Raw genomic sequence first — 15,996 nt, 5'->3', positions numbered from 1 at the left:
TGCTTGTACTTGACCTTGTCGTGAAGCAGCTCTCTTTACTTTATGGCACTTTCCAGTTAATTATCCTTTCCCTAACTTCCTTTCAGTCTCTGTGGGAACGGGAGAAATGACAAGCGTGAAGTAAGCTGTACCCAAGTCCAACATCCACCTCAAATAATGCACGCTGTGGAATGGTCCTGCGTGGACAGCCAGTGCTCTAACAGAATTGGCCGGGGGGCTCAGCAGTTAAGAATGCTTGCTTCTGCTGGGTGGTGGTGATGCACGCCTTTAATCCCAGTACCCGGGAGGCAGAGGCAGGTCAATCTCTTGAGTTCGAGACCAGCTTGGTCGAGGACAGTTGTAGCTACGCAGAGAATCCCTGCCTAGAAAAACAAAACAAAGAAACAACAACGAAAGAACTCTTGCTTCCTAGCACCCACAAGATGGCTCACAACCATCTGTAACGTCAGTTCCAGGACATCCAATACCCTCTTCTGGCCTTTGCAGCCACTACATGAGTGGGGTGCTTATACATTTATACATACATGCAGGCAAAAGACTCATACACATAAAAGTTAAAAAAAAAAAAGTCAATGGGGCTGGAGAGATGGCTCAGTGGTTAAGAGCATTGCCTGCTCTTCCAAAGGTCCTGAGTTCAATTCCCAGCAACCACATGGTGGCTCACAACCATCTGTAAAGAGGTCTGGCGCCCTCTTCTGGCCTTCAGGCATACACATAGACAGAATATTGTATACATAATAAATAAATATTTATAATAAAAAAAAAAAGTCAAAGAAGGTGACTATATAAGTGTCACAAGACTTCCAGCAAGGCCTTCCAGCTTAAGATGAGCATATGAGCTGAGGAGCTCACGGTTTTTCCAAAGCACCTCAACGCATCTTTACAGTTCCACACACAAAAATGAACACCCTTCTCTGTAGACAACAAATTGAGACGTTTGAAACCACTTTTGAGGTGTTGATGGAATCAAAGTCACACCTGATTCTAAGCCAGTTTAAAGCGTGTTCGTAAACTCAAGTCACCAGTTAGCAAAGTGGCTAAGCCAGCAGAGTGACAGCTACAGGCCATGAGTCTTGGTGTCTCACCTTCTCCCTACTGTGGGCTTTCCTTCCATCCATAGCTTCTCAGGGGTGGGATTCGGGAAATGTGTCTTTTGATGATCTCCAGGCATAAAGACGGGGTGTGTGAAACAGCAAGCTTAGTTTTGGATATCTAAGAATTAATGGGAGACGAGAGTAGCTGTGAAATCCTTGTGCTGAGCTGCAGCAGCCTCCTCGGTCACGCTTGGTGGCAGTGGCGAGCAGGTAAGCTCTGACAGGTGTCCCTCTGCTTCCCCGCCCTAGTCCCTTGGTTAACTGATCTGCCGTGTAAAGGTTGGGAATACTATGCTATATACCAAACCTCCCCAGAATGAAATACACAACTATGCATGTCCAAGAAAACTGTAAATGGAGATTCTGTCATTTTCTCAAATTAAAGATAAATCTCAAACCCATTTCCTAGTGAACTTGACTTCCAAATTACCAATATACCGTTTTGTGCTTTCCCCACTGTGCTCAACATAGAAGTGTGTCAGGTGTGTTTCCTCAGAGGTTTCCCAAGCAGTGACTACTGGATCATCCCCGGGAAGACAGACATGAAGCTGGAGAAGAGTCAATTTGAAGCTCAAGCCATTCAGCAGTCCAGTAAATTAAAGCAGCAGTGGGCTTACTGTGGAAGCAGGAAGCATCAATGCTCATGTTGTTACCAAAGGCAGCTTACCTTCGGCACCGTTTATAATAGGCATGGGGCAAAACAGTTTGCTTCTACACTGACTTCATGTACAGACTTTAGTTCCTAACAGACCTGAGAAAACGGTTCATTTCCTACCCATTTCCACACATATACTCACACCTACTCCTACCTATGTATATATCAGCTTGAACAACAAGTACTCAGGTCTCAATTTTTCTTCTTTTTATTGAGAACTGAACCTAAAGCCTTATGCACTACAGCACACATGCTCTATCACCGGGTGATACTGTGACTGCCAGCATACTAGCCAAGGGATGTAGTAATACTCCTTTATGCTTTAGAGAGATCAACATTTGTTTTTCTAGTACTTAATGCCAGGGCAGAAAAAAAATTTGAGTTTTCTTCTTTTTCTTCTAGACTGGGTTTCTCTGTATAACAGCCCTGACTGTCCTGGAACCTGCTTTGTAGACCGGGCTGATCTTGAACTCACAGAAATCCTCCTGCCTCTCCTCCTGAGTGCTGGGAATGCCACCATGCCTGGCTTGACTCAGTTTTTCAATCAAATATTCGTAGTAATTACGTAGCAAATTCAAATCTAACTAGACTCTGTTCATAGCAACACTAGTTTGCCTTTGAAGAGAGACAGCAAGAGGGCTTCTCAGAGCTTTTGGCTTACACCACATGCTAGGCACCATTTGGACACGAGGTAAGTTTTCTTTCTTCTTTAATGAACATGATGGTACAGACTGCAGTTAGGGACAAGCAGACATTGACAGTGGTGACTAGCGCAGCCAGTGCAGTCACAGGCTGAACTCCTTGCTGGGAACAGTATGACAGAAGAGGTCTCCCGTTTAGTGAAGTACAGCTGTCTATATTCTAAGCCAGTGGTTCTCAACCTTCCTAGTGTTGTGACCCTTTAATATATATAGTTCCTCATGTTGTGGTGACCCCCAGCCATAAAATAATTTTGATACTACTTTATACTGTAATTTTTCTATTGCTATGAATCATAACACACATGTCTGTGTTTTCTAGTGGTCTTAGGTGACCCCTGGGAAAGGGGCATCTGATCCCAAACGGGTCGCGACCTAGAGGTTGAGAACAGCAGTTCTAAGAAAGCAGCAAATGGAGCGTCGTTGTGCTAAGCACTTCTGAGGCAAGGGTTACAAGAACACTAACAACTCTTCTTTCTGTGTAGCCCTGGCTGGCCTGGAACTGTAGACCAGGCTGGCCTCAAACTCAGAGAGATCTGCCTGCCTCTGCCTCCCAAGTGCTGCCCAGAAAGAATGTTTCTAACTAGTTCCTCTTACACAGAACCTCAACTTACTGAGTGAACAAAATGGAGAGAAACCATCTGGCTGAGAAGGGAGGGAAAAGTTCCTCGCACAAGTGGTGTACATTCATCTTTTTTTTTTTTTTAAAGATTTATTTATTTATTATGTATACAGCATTCTGTCTGGATGTTTGCCTACAGGCCAGAAAAGGGAGCCAGATCTCATTATAGATGGTTGTAAGCCATCATGTGGTTGCTGGGAATTGAACTCAGGACCTCTGGCAGAGCAGCCTGTACTCTTAACCACTGAGCCATCTCTCCAGCCCCAGTCATCTCTTTGTAGTGCTTTATTCCAAGGTATTAAAGTATTGTATTCGAAAGCAATGCATTCTTTTAGATTTTATTTAGCCAAGCTAAGTCCAAAGACTGAATGATAACAAAACCATCAACTGCATTTGAAACCTGGTTTCTTGGGGCCTGGGGGGAGAGGGGGTGCGTCACCTGTATCCTCAGCACTATGGAGCCTGGGGTGGGGGGAGAGGGGGTGCGTCACCTGTATCCTTAGCACTATGGAGCCTGGGGGGGGGAGGGGGTGCATCACCTGTATCCTTAGCACTATGGAGCCTGGGGGGGGAGAGGGGGTGCACCACCTGTATCCTAAGTGCTATGGAGCCTGGGGAGAGGGGTGCATCACCTGTATCCTTAGCACTATGGAGCCTGGGGGGGGGAGAGGGGGTGCACCACCTGTATCCTTAGCACTATGGAGCCTGGGGGGGGGGAGAGGGTACATCACCTGTATTCTTAGCACTATGGCGCCTGGGGGGAGAGGGGGTGCATCACCTGTATCCTTAGCACTATGGAGCCTGGGGGGGGGAGAGGGGGTGCACCACCTGTATCCTTAGCACTATGGAGCCTGGGGGGGGGGGAAGAGGGTACATCACCTGTATTCTTAGCACTATGGCGCCTGGGGGGAGAGGGGGTGCATCACCTGTATCCTCAGCACTGTGGAGCCTGGGGGTAAAGGGGGTGCGTCACCTGTATCCTCAGTGCTATGGCGCCTGGGGAGAGGGGGTGCATCACCTGTATCCTCAGCGCTATGGAGCCTGGGGGGAGAGGGAGTACATCACCTGTATCCTCAGTGCTATGGAGCCTGGGGAGAGGGGGTGTGTCACCTGTATCCTCAGCGCTATGGCGCCTGGGGGGAGAGGGGTTGCGTCACCTGTATCCTCAGCACTGTGGAGCTAAGACTAGAGGATCTTAAGTTTGAGGGCAGCCTGGGCTACAGTTAAGACTTTTTGCCACCAAATGACAAAACCCTAAAAAACTACCATCACCACAACAAATTCCTTTGGGTTCCATAATCAAAAACATTCCTAGAAATCAGATAAAAGCTACTTTTCCCAGACATTCTTAAGACATACATAAAACCTGACTATTTTTTCTTATGAACCAACAGAAATAACTACATTTGAAAATTCATACTCAAAAGTTTCAGAGACCAAATATCCTAGGATGGCTCTGAACTTACTAATGCAGCTGAGGATGACCTTGAACTTGTGATCTTCCTGCCTTGACCTCCCTAGTGCTGGGGTTACAGGCGAGTGCCATCATCCCTTTTATACAGTGCTGAGACTCAAGCCCAGGACTCCATGCATACTTGTCAGGCCCTCCAACAACTGAGCCACATTCCCATACTTGAGGAGGAAACACTGCAGGTTGTCTGCCTCCTTGCTAAACTAGATCCACAAAAAACAACACCTAGAAATACACACCATTCTGCCACACAATTATTACTGTGACACATCAGATGAGGCTAAACAAAGTCTACTTGGCTTATAAAATGTTTTTTCTTTTTGTACTTCGTAACATGAAGAATGGAGTCTATTGTTAGCAGTGAAAATCAGCCTACACAATACACTATGAGATTCATTTTAATCCTGCCCGCCAATAAACACTTTTTTTCTGATACCTGAGAGAGAACCCCCTTCCAGTTCCTTTCCCACTGCTCTAACTAGCACACAGCTGAGACCCACCATACCCAAAGCCAAGCAAAAGAAAAGGCACTACATAGTAAGATGGAGGTGCACAAGCTCCACCAAATGAAGATTCCACACAAACTCATTCAAAAGTGCCATTACAGCCTGGGGGACTCCTAATAACCTCAAGGCCCTTCTGAACTTTAGAACCTTTTTCTATGTGTTAGCCTGTGCTAACAAAACAGTAAGAGAGTAACCGAGCTGCGGATGCCAAACTCAAGAACTAGCACCACAGGCTGCCCTGACTGTATGGCTTTGGAGCCATGAAATTTTAGCACTCCCGAGCTGTAAAATATGCCAAGTCTGACTTGCAAATATAAAAATGGCAGAGCCCTACAGAGTCTCTGTGTTGTGAGACCTGAGGCACAGAATGGCAACTTAGCTACCCCCCTTATGAGCCTTTGGAGATAAAGGCTGCCCAGGGCATGACACAGATCGGCTCACAGTCTTACTCACTGCAATGCTTTTTTCTGTTTACAACAGCTCAGCTGTACTGCTCTGCCACCAAGAGTCACTAATTAAAGATGCTGTCAAGATTGAGATCAGCCTTTCAAATTCCAAGCTGGACATGATTCTAGTATGTGCAAATCATCCCCATAACTTCCAGCCCCTCCGAGCTTCCCCTGCTCAGACCCCTCCTTCATCCCCCTCCCCAAACATCTGGAGCAGAAGCAGCTCAGACCCCAATGCCACAAACTGCCTTTGAACTTGCTGCTTTGGCGATGTCATGGACATCAGAATAACTCTTAAGGTGGATTCTTGAGTGTGTGGGTCCAGCCCAGGCCTGCAGTTTGCAGGGACATAGAAATAAGTGGACACTCTAATATTCAGAAAAGATTAACATACTAGGTGTAACATATTGCTGGAAATTACATTTCTCCTAAGAGCTGGCAGGCATGGACTTGTGACCAAACTACAAATCAAACAAATTTACAAAAAGTATGCTAAGGAACGACCCAAGGTTCATGTGCTGTGAGGTTTCCACTGTACCCTTAAGATAGGCTCCTCATCTTTTCTGTAATGCCATTCATCTCCTGATGGGCACAGAACACACATGGGCTGTGCTCTATCTATGATGATTACCAACCAGTTTAAGATAAAGTTCAAGGGGGCATATACATCTAACCAAGTAATTATTTCCTGATTAATAAGAACTACACTTTACACAAAATACTTTATCAGCAGCTGTTTTCATCAAAAAAAAAAAAAAACCAATAGTCAGTTTCACAGTTGAAAAAGTTACACATTAAAATATTTTACAATTCATTATATATTCCCCAGGCTCCCATTTCCTGATGGGCAGTAATATAAAGCAGAGTAGAAGGGACAACCTCAAGTCTGATGACTCTGACACCAAGTTTTACAGAGGACACGAAGAACCACAAAGTCTCAGGTTCTACGATAAAATAGCAACCAGATTCCATTCTTCTTGTAAAAATTCTAATTAGAAACATCTTTAAAAACAAACAGAAAGCAAACAAACAGACAAATCAAACTCCACAGTAAGATGAACAGATTTCAAATTAACAGCAGTCTAATCTTCCAACTAAAGGTCTTGTATCGCTGCGATGGCAAGAAGTGAAAGCATGATTGAGTTACTCCTCGCTACAGTGTAGTTTCTTTAGATTTGCTTTCTTTCCTTCCAGAAATAATTACTGACGAAACATCCTCAAGTGACTTAGTGAGATTATGGAGCCAAAGTCAAGATTGACACAATATTCAATGACAAGGATAGCCATTTACAGAGGTGATTGCTCCGCAGGTCCTTCTGATTCTCAAGTACCTGGGAGTGGCACATTATTGCTTGCTGAAAATAGATTCTGATCACCCCAGTTTCGATTTGAGTTTTAGTCCTTTGTCTTTTTAAATACAAACCATTCTCCTTTCTTTCTTTATGTATATCCTTTATAGAACATAGATTTTCTATCAGTACAATTAATGTGGTTGTCAATGGCATAATAAGCTATGTGGCTGTGTTTTAATTGTGCAGAGACTCTAGAAGGTGGTAACTACTTGAACTAATGCAGAAAAAAAAGGCAAAAACTACCAATTTTGTGCAAGGAGGCTCACGGCTTTTGTTTTTTGTTTTGGCACTCAGGAAAACACAGTTCTTTTTGTAATTCTTCAGTTTCCACCATCAGAGCTGTAGATTTGTACCATGTCACTGAGTTTGACTGTAATAATCCCTGATATAGAAAAGAATGGGATGTTAGTACCTAGCAACCGCATATCTAAATAACACAAAGTGTTAAATGCCAAGTAAATAAGTTAGGAAGTTTTCTCTATCTGCAAAAGAATCTATCTGGTTTTCTGCTTAAAACAGTTTAAATTCTGATTAACTATTCCAAGACAGTTTACAGAACTAAGTTCCCCTAATCTTCAGGTTTTCTTGTTGGCAATAATATATACATGCTTTAGTGAAGTACCTAAATCTTCAATAATTATGCCCTTTAAGGGTTCTAAAATAGCCAGATATTAAGAGTATTTTTATTAGAGTCCCATTTACTCTTCAAAACTTCTATTCTAGGTGTCTGAAATCACAGACGAGCACTTCAAAGGGATGCTGTTGTTCTAGAGTGTACAATGTGCACTCTTCGTAAAGAGGCTCTCCAGGAACACGCCTAAGCTAGGAACTGTCAGGAAATTATTGCACATTTTTTCTTTTTTTTCTTTTTATTTATTCTTTTTTTTTCGCTTTTTTTCTTTTTTTGGTGTGGCATCTGAACATCTGCTAAAGCTATTTTCTAGGACAGGAATCATTCAAACACTGAGTAGAAATCTAGAGTGACCACTAGCATTAGCCCTACATCTTAGATGGATGATTTCAGAATGCTCAATAACGCACTCTGTGCGGGATGTACTAATGAAGCTGGAGTGAGACCTGACCACTTAAAAATGGGACATGATAGTAAAATGGGTTAATGTCCTTACTTTTATCATTGATATATGAATACATAGCTTACCAAGGTAAAAAATTCATGGTTTCTAGTCTCTCATAATATAAAAGTCATTCATGACCAGTTCTCAGTAGAGGGCTTAAGAGTCAGGATGATAGTCTACTTTGTATTCATCTAGTAACTGGTTTCAGAGGGTTGTGCCATTCTCAGCTACAGATGGATGGACGATGAGGGCATCGGGAGAAAACGGACAGCAGTGGAAGGAAAGCATGTGCAGCTCAACCTGTTCCTTAGGGAGTCATACAGGGGGATCTGGATAAATGGAATAGTGCCTGAGCCTCATCTACAGACCAAGAAAAAAGCTAACCATGCTGTTACCAATGATAAAAAATTTGGGGTGCAAAACAATGCATGACTATGGGACAGATTATGTAAATAAAGAATATATATTAATGATAGTTTCTATAATATAAATAGCCTTTAATAAAAAAAAATAATCTTTTTAATAACATTAATACTCACTTCTATTTTCTGGAAAACATGCATGAAAAAAAGTACTCAGTTCAATTGCAAAGGAGAAACAATCAGCTCAAAATGAATACTGTACAGGTCAGAAACAGGAGCCCTGCTGGCCTCCTCTAGATCATTGCTGTACTTGATGCCAGCCCAGAATTTCCCTAGGAAATAAGTCAGATCCTTGTAAATACTGTCCAGAAAAAAGCAACAAAAACCAAAACCCAACAAGAACACAGCTGTCTGCAGGTTGTCACTTGTGACTGCTTTCCAAACCACAGGGGAGAGACCAAGTCCATCAAAGGGCTGTGTGTTCAGAGCAAAAAGCGAGCCCGTCACCCCAATGTTGTTCGTCATTAAGCCGGGAGTCAAAACCCCACTTCAAACCGTAAGTCTGAACAGCAACGGGAAAATAAGCATTTCCATTCTTCTCCAATTTCATTTACTTAATATAAACTCCAACTTACTCAGACCTAAAGCAGTCACAGCCTCGGTTGTGTCCACATTGTAAACAGAACCCTGGCAAGACAAACGGAACAGCATTCTCTTTTCGTCTCCATCATTTGTATGTATTTTGGGGATTTTTGTTTTGTTTTGTTTTTTTAAAAAAAGATACAAACGATCTTCAAAGTTTACCTTTTTTTGGACTTAAGGCATAACATGAAATTGCTCATTATTCTAAAGCTGGATTCTGAGATGAACTAGTTTAGTGCTATCGAACCCTGTTTGCGTGTACAGTGTTTCAATTATAGAGCATGTTGTTCCTGACTGTGCCATCCCTGTGCCACCATCTGCCTGTTGTCACTCACTGCCATGCAGTGGAGAAACAATGCGCCAGCTTGCAGTTCCCAGCTCCCATCTCAGTTCAAGGCATGCTGCTTGATGGTGTGGAAGATCCAATCCATTTTTGTCGTCCAACCGCCGTGATGTGCGTCATTCATTTGTTTGGTGAAATACTCCAAAGCCTCTTGCTCAGTTTTGTCTAAGGCGAGAGTCTTTCGAATATACGCAATGTCATCAAAAGACTGCAGTTCTGGCATTCCAGAGCCAAGCATCATTGAAAAAAGGTTGATGAAGAGATTGGCATGCTGCCGAATTGCTAGGTAAGCCTTATAACACATCTCCTGAAACCTGCAAGTGGGAAGAACATTTGGTCAGTGCACGAACTAGTTCTGACTTCACAGAATTAGCACACTTGCCTTGGGTGAAGGTCTAAAAACGACTATTCCTCCCCCCGCTCCCCTGGCTCACACCATTCTAGAATGTGTACTCTGTGCACAAGTACTTTATTGCCTGCCAAGCACCTGACATAAATGCCTGAACTGGTCTATACTAAAGTAACATCTCAAGGGTTTGGGCACCTAAAGTTGGGACTAACTTATACACAGAACATAATCTTATAAAAATCTTTTGAAATCTAAGACAGACTAACAATGTAGCACAAGGTGGCAGGAAAAAGAATAAGCATGCATAAGAGTTAACAGTTTGCTAGCTTTCCTCCAGTTAGGACCAAAACCCACGTCCTAACCACACTACATGTTTTTGACAAGATAAAGTTAATTACTTTAATAATGTGTCCTAAGGTTTTAGGGTTTCTTTGTAGGTCTCACTTAGCTCGATGAACGAAATCAGTTTTCATTTTCATCCCCTTTTCCCCCCGTCCCCCATATCAGACAAATGAGTAAAACCAAAGCCGCCGGAGCCTTGGGCTTCTCCAGCTGACAACCGCTGCCTGAAGCACAGAGTGTAGACCTGCTGTGCTGCAGGCGCCTCCCCACCACAGTCTCCAAGCTCACCTCTCAAACTCTCTGGTCTTTGTGTACTCCTGGGCTCCTTTACTAATCACTATTAAGAAATCTTGAGTCAAAACAAATGGCACACGTTCCCGTTTATAACCAAATTTTTTCTTCTTGTGATCCAAAAAGTGCCCAAAATCTATATGAAACAGCTTTCAGAAATAAGAAATTATATTTAGTTTAATATGCAGATATAAAAGACCCTGAGCCAATACATTTAAAGATCCCGAAAGCACGCTAACAGTTACTACCTGTCCATCGTCTTTCACCATGATGTTGCTGTTGTGCCGGTCTCCAATTCCCAAGATGAAAGTTGCCACACAGTACCCAGCACACGACCTTGTGAACAGGTCAATGGCTGCGTCGTATCTACAGAAAGAAATAAACACCTCATGGGTGGGTGCTGTGGAAACAGAGTAGCTGGGGAAAGATGGCTCAAGTTTCACAATAACATCGGGGGAAAACAATGTCTGAAGACCTGAGAAGTTTTGAGATTCTTAAGTTTTCAAGAAAATTTTTAGATGTTCCTTGACCTAAGCTTAATTCTAACCAGAAGGAAAGAAACATCATCATAATTCCCTCCCCGTGGTATGTGTGTGTGCATGTGCCAAGGTCAGAGGTCAACACTAGTGCCTTTTGTTACTCGCCATCTCATTCATTTAAGGATTCTGACACGTGAATTTTGTGTGACTGGATCCACATCTGTGGGGGTCAAAAGAGGGTTGGAGCCCGGAGCTGGAGACGAGCAGCGCAATGTCAATGTGGGCGTGTCCTCTGGAGGAGCAGTGAGAGCCCTTAACCTCTGCCTTCTCTTCAGAATCTCTCCACCTTAGTTTCTGAGACAATGCCTCACTGAATCGGGACTCACTGCCAGCCAGCCCCTAAAGAGAGCTGTCCCGGCTTCCTGCCTCAAGCCTGCCTCCAGGCTAAAAACCCATACCACAGAGCTTTATAAGGGTGCTAGAGATTGAATTTTGGTTTTTATGCTTGTGCAAAAGTAGGTCATCAACTGAGTCGCCTCTCCAGCCCCCAATTTTTCTGTTATTCTGAGATAGGGTCTTACACTGCACCCAGGCTGGCCTTGAACTCACAGCATACAACAATCTTCCTGGGTTAGCCTCTTGGGTGCTGGGATAAGCCACAATCTGCAGGAGAAAATTAATTTTTTTTTTTAAGGGTCTCACTATATAGCCCTGGCTAGCCTGGAACTGACTATGTAGTCTAGGCTGATCTCACATTCAAGAGAGAGCCACCTGCTTCTGCCTCTGCCTCTCTCTGTAGTTTAGGCTGGTCTGCTACTTAAGGATCCACCTGCTTCTGCCTCTTAAATGCTGGGATTAAGGCATGCGCCATTATTGATAGTGTTGAAAATTATTTTCTAAAACAGCATTTTTAGCATATTAGAAGTAAAAATTTGAATGTATATTATTTTTTGAGTAAGTCTATTCTACTTTTAAGTATCTATCCATGCATGGGCATGTGGATCCAAGTGACGGTGTCCTGGAGACAAGAACAGGCTACCAGACACCCTGGAGGTGGTCTAAGGCACCCCCATTATGGGTTCTGGGGGCTGAACTTGAGTCCTTCAGGAAAGGAACATGCATTCTTAACTGCTGCACCACCAAATGTTCGTTTTGTTTATGATTAAGAGTAAGAGGATGTGAGATACAAGGTGAATGATGGGGACCCATCAAATCATAAGCAACCCTCTCGCTCATTCACAACAGCCTTCACTACTTGAAAAGGGACGTACATTTTTCCTGACCACAGTGGTTTTCTCCTTAGCCAAGAAGTCCACTGAGGCAGCCACTAGCACGTAACAAACTCAGGAGCAAACTCACATCTCGCCCTTGTTCTTGTCCTTGAGCCACTGATGCAGAGTGTGACTGTTGAACTGCAGCGCCCCCTTCAGGCCTCCTTTGCACTGGATCTGCATGATGGTGTGAGAGTTCCTCACCACTTCGATGAGCCCCACACAGTCCCCAATGGAGAGACAGCCGTAAGGTAGCATTCTGGAAAATTGACAAATGTTTTTGATTGAAATTAAATCCCCAATTCTCTACCTTTCTTTAATCCTTTCATGCATAGTCCCTTGTTCTGTCTTAAATCCTGGCTTATTTCTTTGTTGATACACACATGCACGCACACAATCTTCCTAAATATGTAAGTATAACCTGTTCTCTATATACAAAATGTCACTTGTATGTATGTTTTCAGGGCAGACCATTTGGTACTAAATAACCAAATGACGGGTCTCTCCTGGGAAAACAGTCTCTCACTTTCAGATTTCTGTAGCACTGCTGCTGACATCTTTGTTCAATAAAACTGAAATATTCTAGTAGGCCAAAAATATATTAAATTAGTAAATTGAACATGAATGACCTTTATTGTCTTAGCTTATTTCTCTTTATTTTCTTTTTTATATTGACAAACCTATTCTTAAAAATGTATGAGTTAGGCCGCGCGATGGTGGTGCACGCTTTTAATCCCTGCACTCGGGAGGCAGAGGCAGGCGGATCTCTGTGAGTTCGAGACCAGCCTGGTCTACAGAGCTAGTTCCAGGACAGGCTCCAAAGCCACAGAGAAACCCTGTCTCGAAAAACAAAAACAAAAAAAAAAACAAAAACAACAACAACAAAAAATGTATGAGTTAAGCTAAAACCAAGTCATTGTGTATTAACAGATCATTTCAGATGGAACAAAACAACTTATCCTAAAAAAGCAGTGAGGGAGGCTGGAGAGATAAATGGACCAGCAGTTAAAAGTACTGGTTGCTCTTTCAGAAGACTCAGGTTTGGTTCCCAGCACCCACATGATAGCTCACAGCTATCTGTAACTCCAGTTCCTGGAGACCCTTCCAGGCATGCATGTGGTACATCAACACACATGCTGGCAGAACACTTGTACACATAAAAAAAAAAATGAATGGAAAAAAAAAAGTGAGAAACTGTCACATTTTTTTTTTCAAAATGTTTTTATGTCTGGGTTTGATGGCCAACTGGTTTTATTCGTGCTGGGCAGTGGTGATGCATGCCTTTAATCCCGGCGCGTGAAAGGCAGAGGCAGGTGGATCTCTGTGAGTTCAAGGCCAACTTGGTCTACAAGAGCTAATTCCAGGACAGCTAAGGTTGTTAAAAAGAGAAATTCTGTCACAAACAAACAAACAGACAAACCCTGTCTAAAAAATAAAGATTTATTCATCCACTGATTATTTTTATGGGTATGTATGTGCCAATGTGAGTTCACATGCACCGCACGCATGCATGAACATGCAGAGATTAGAAAAAGGCATCAGATCCCCTGCAACTTGAGTTATAGAGTTATGAGCTGCAACGTGGGTGCTGGGAACCCAATAAAGATTAGCAACTGCTATTAAACATCTCTCTAGCCCCATGCCAGTGGTGTTACTTACATTTCTATAAGTAACAGACATGAGCAGTTTTTCTTATGTTGATGGTTGTTTTATTATCTTTTTTGAAACAAGGTCTTGCCTTGTGGTTTAGGCTGGCCTCAAACTCAAGATCCCCCTGCCTCAGCTTCCTGAATGTATGGGTTACAGGTATGTGCCATCACTCTTTAAGTTTTATACATGATGTTTTAAATTTTTTTTTTTTTTTGGTTTTTCGAGACAGGGTTTCTCTGTAGCTTTGGTGCCCGTCCCGGAACTAGCTCTTGTAGACCAGGCTGGCCTCAAACTCACAGAGATCCGCCTGCCTCTGCCTCCCGAGTGCTGGGATTAAAGGCGTGCGCCACCACCGCCCGGCACATGATGCTTTAATTAAGCACATGAAGAAAGATCTACATACAGGCAGGCAGCCAGGAAAAGGAAGAACAGTGATGGTATTTTTACACTATTCTATAATTAATAAGATATTCAATTTGCAATGTGAACTATAAAGCTGTACTAATAAACTTCATGCTTTTACATCTAAATTGACTTGTGTCTGAATGTGTGTTTTAACATTAAGGACATTATGTGTTCCTGTACGCATCATTTAGAAGATATCATGATTTGTAGGTTTCATAGATTTTCTAAATGCTGGTTCTTTTTTTATAATGGCATAACAAATAATAAATAAAATATATTATTTTTTTGGTTTTTTTTGAGCTGTGGTCTTTCTGAGTATCCCAGGCTAGTCTGGTACTCTTCCCTGTGAAGTCAAGTCAGCTGAACTCTTGCCAATCCTCCTGCCTTAGTCTCTCAAATACGGGGTTACAGGCATGCGAACCACATCCAGTCACAGTTGTTAATGGTACCACTAATCTCATTCAGAAAAGTCTAAATTGGGGAATACTCCATAAACAGGTTTTCTACAATTCTAATTTTTCCCTCTAAAATTCAAACTCTATCACTGGCAATACATACTGGCATAGTTTTCCTATGAGAGACACGTGAGGGGGTTCATTTTTAATAAAAACACTCGGCAAAGAGCCTAGCTGAGTTATGCCTGTCCATTAGATATTTCTGTTTTGGTGTTTTGGGAACAGGGATTTGCTATGTAGCCCATGATGGCCCTGGTCTTGTTAGGTAGTCAGGTTGGCCTTAACTGTGGATTTCCCTCCTTAATCTTCTCACTTCAGGGCTTAAACGCATGTACCTATACTTGGTCATCAGTTTGTTTTAAAATAAAAATAGTATTTCATGAAAAAGCAGCTAGTTTTACAACCTCCATCCAGAAATGCTCATCTGTGACCTGTGTTTGGGATGCGGAAGAAATGATTTTAGGGAGTTCTATCTTGTTATACTGAGTATTAAAAAGAGACAGATGCAGGGCTCTGGAGTACTTCTCCTCTGTGGTCAGAGTTGAAAGGAGCTGGAGATCTGAAGAGAGTTTTGACATCAGACACGGAGATGCAGATCTGGAGTCTCCCTGCTAATTTTCAGTCTTGCTTTGGTCCAGTATTCCCTGACTATGCTCCCTTCCTTCCTTCTAGAACGACAGGGCATACACTGTGCTATTTTATGTTGAAAGCATGTCATCTTCTCTTTGATTTTACAGGGTTACAGTTAGAGATTGGCTTTGCTCAGAAGAGCCTTTGGACTTTTAAACAGTACCGAGATGGTAAAAGACCATGGAGACTATGAGACTAAATGGATTTTGCATTCTGATATAACATGTAAGCCTATGGGGACAGTGAGTGAACTGTCGTCTTTGGAAGGAGAACGACCCCTAGAGGCTCAAAAATCTGCATGCTTGGTCCCCAGTAGGTGAATTTAGGAAGGATTAGAGGTGTGGCCTTCTTGGAGGGGATGTGTAGGTGTGGGCTTTGAGGTTTCAAGAGTTCAGTGTGCTCTGCCTGTCTGCTTTCTGCTGTGATGATAATGGAATAACCCCCTAAAATTGTAAGTTACAGCCTCCCCCATTAGGTGCTTCCTTTCGGAATTGTCTTGGTTGTGCTGTCTCTACAGTGACAGAACAGTGACAGAGACGATGTCCACCAGACAAAAGCACTTCTGAGTAGACAGCTTCTCTTGTGTGACTTAAGGATTTGCAAGAATCAAGTGAGAGAAGGAAGTGCTATTAGCAGCAGTGACTATGAGAGCATAACACAGTCCTGTGATGTTAGAGGACGAGAACACAAGTGATCCATCAGAGAACACTGGATAGAACTGAAAATAGACAACAACTTCAGCTGCTTTCCTAAGTTTTGCCACAACGTTTATTAAAAGGTAGAATTACTAAATTTCTACGATGAAACTTGTTTCTGAACTTCAATATTCTTAAATTTCTATTTGTGTTTGTATG

At 42.7% G+C, this 15,996-nt stretch overlaps 1 protein-coding gene across 2 annotated transcripts in view; it reads right to left on the bottom strand.

Moving 5' to 3' along the window:
* Positions 1-6,214: 6,214 nt before the first annotated feature.
* Pik3ca (phosphatidylinositol-4,5-bisphosphate 3-kinase catalytic subunit alpha) overlaps positions 6,215-15,996 on the bottom strand; it is a 75,280-nt gene continuing 65,498 nt past the window's right edge. The window contains exons 18-22 of one of the 2 annotated variants that reach the window (XR_009056277.1): positions 12,091-12,261; positions 10,501-10,618; positions 10,250-10,401; positions 8,463-9,584; positions 6,215-7,229 (exon numbers count right to left, since the gene is read on the bottom strand). Coding sequence is in view for 1 of the 2 variants with exons in the window: in XM_057756904.1 (XP_057612887.1) it covers positions 9,314-9,584; positions 10,250-10,401; positions 10,501-10,618; positions 12,091-12,261 (712 nt within the window). In the remaining variant the exon portion in view is untranslated. Of the gene's footprint in view, positions 9,585-10,249; positions 10,402-10,500; positions 10,619-12,090; positions 12,262-15,996 lie in introns of both variants that reach the window. The other variant, XM_057756904.1, reaches the window with a different exon arrangement.

Source organism: Chionomys nivalis, chromosome 24 (genome assembly GCF_950005125.1).
Source record: "Chionomys nivalis chromosome 24, mChiNiv1.1, whole genome shotgun sequence".
Classification (NCBI taxonomy): Eukaryota; Metazoa; Chordata; class Mammalia; order Rodentia; family Cricetidae; genus Chionomys; species Chionomys nivalis.
Note: the sequence above shows the minus strand (reverse complement) of the source record. Positions and strands in the feature narration are given on the sequence as shown.